Below are 1,856 nucleotides of genomic sequence, written 5' to 3' on the forward strand. Positions count from 1 at the left end.
TTAATTATATGTATGGAAATAATCAATATTCATAAAATTATTATACAAGTAATTCTTAAAGTATTAATACTGATTTATAATAAATAAATTGCCAGTATTCCCATTCCAGGTACAATTTTATTTTATGGCTAGTAAAATTTTAAATAATAAACCGATTAATGTTATGAAAAAGCTGTTGTAATAGTACTAATATAATTCATGCAACACGCAAAATAGTTCGTCAATGCATCCGGTGCTTTCGGGTAAACCCCGGACTGATTGGTCCCGGTTTTTCTTAAATAACTCAACAACCACGCCTCGGATAACTTTTTTGCAAAGGAAAATATTGTTTAAAATCACCTCAGTTCCTCCCCATTTTAGGGCCTAAGACTAGTTCTGTGTAATATAAGATGTTATAAAGTACGAAATATATACTAAGATAGCATATAAGTATGTTATGAAGAGAACTGTAAAGAGAGAACTGTGTCTCTCCGTACTGTTGGAATCTCATCTGCCGAAGCTCGACAAAATATCACTGGGGCCACTCAAAGTCTCCGGCTTTTACACGCTTTTAGTATATGTTCAATCTACAGCATTGATCGTCCCGGAAAATGTACTTGGCTGGTCCGAACATTTTCAACGAGCAAATTGCCAGTTGATTGTCCGAAACCTCTTCAAAGGGCTTTGTGCCATCCGGGGCGCAGTACCTGTTCATTCTGTAAGTCATTATCGGTTTATATCCAAACACCTCTGCGAGTTGCTGTAACATAAATAAAATGCATTCAATTCGTGCATAAATCCTTAATACAGTAACGGTTACTCTTAATAGAGCAAAAAAGGCAGCAGTGGGTAAAATGAATAAAACTTTTCGAAAATTCGTAATAACGAAATTGCGAAGTTCAAGCAGTACTTGAATTCCAATGAATAATAGAGAGAGCGATAGTTTTGTTAAAAGCTTATTAAATAAATCGTGTCACACCGTCATAAACCCGTCCAATTCAGGATAAAAAATGAAAATTCCCATTACAAATTTTGAAGTTCACCCTCAAATCATATTACACCTAATTTTTTCAATTTGGAATGTAAATGTTTCAATTTCTACTCACGTTATAATTTCTACTCACTGACTTAAGATTATATATAAAATTATAGAAAAAAAGAACCAGTGAATAACGATTAACATTTAATTGTTGATTGGTAATATAGCAATTAAAAAATTTGCACCGCTTGTTAATAGAAGTTGTGGCATGAACAGAAATCGGGACATTTACTACGTATAGTTACCTGCGTGAGCGGACTCGTATTCGTCGTAAAAACTCCAGCGTACTTTCTTCTCCTAGCTAGACGTAAACAGTATGCTTCCAGTTCTTTCATCACGATAACATTCTGGGCTGGTCTCAGCTTGCAGCTTGTCGCCATCATAAAACAATATATAATCTGGCCCTTTCCTTCCGGCAGTTCTTGTTTTCTGATTGGTGCCTCGAGCTGTTCGAGAAAATCAAAGATTATCCTTAATTTGGAGTCCAGTATTAACTTGGGCATGTCCCAAAGATCAAAATTAATCCCAATTCCGATTGTTCTCCCATCTCTCGACGACTTCGCTAAGAAACTGAGGTTTTGCTCGACCAAGGGATTCCATAATTGTTCCATCAGTATTCGGTAATCCTCTCTAGTTACGCCAGGTATCAAACAAGTCCCTCCACAGCAACAGAACCCTTCTGTGATAATCCTATAAGGGATAAGCGAACGTTTCAAAAAAAGAAATCTCTGAAAAAACTTGCCCTGTTAAGGCTCAACAATAAAGCCAAAAGATGCGCTTCTGTGTTTTTTTTACGTAGGTTCGCGTCTTGTCGCCACACATTTTATATATATATGTA

General features: G+C 36.0%; 1 protein-coding gene across 4 annotated transcripts in view; it reads right to left on the bottom strand.

Annotated features, from left to right (window-relative positions):
- Positions 1 to 96: 96 nt before the first annotated feature.
- Positions 97 to 1,856, bottom strand: part of LOC108625792 (mycosubtilin synthase subunit C-like) — a 16,392-nt gene continuing 14,632 nt past the window's right edge. For all 4 annotated transcript variants that reach the window (XM_018026069.2, XM_026814253.1, XM_026814252.1 and 1 more), the window contains exons 12-13: positions 1,264 to 1,708; positions 97 to 739 (exon numbers count right to left, since the gene is read on the bottom strand). In XM_018026069.2, coding sequence (XP_017881558.1) covers positions 551 to 739; positions 1,264 to 1,708 — 634 coding nt within the window. In that variant the 3' untranslated portion in view covers positions 97 to 550. The remainder of the gene's footprint in view (positions 740 to 1,263; positions 1,709 to 1,856) is intronic.

This window comes from Ceratina calcarata, unplaced genomic scaffold (genome assembly GCF_001652005.2).
Source record: "Ceratina calcarata isolate Rehan_Ccalc_2016 unplaced genomic scaffold, ASM165200v1 scaffold371.2, whole genome shotgun sequence".
Taxonomy (NCBI): domain Eukaryota; kingdom Metazoa; phylum Arthropoda; class Insecta; order Hymenoptera; family Apidae; genus Ceratina; species Ceratina calcarata.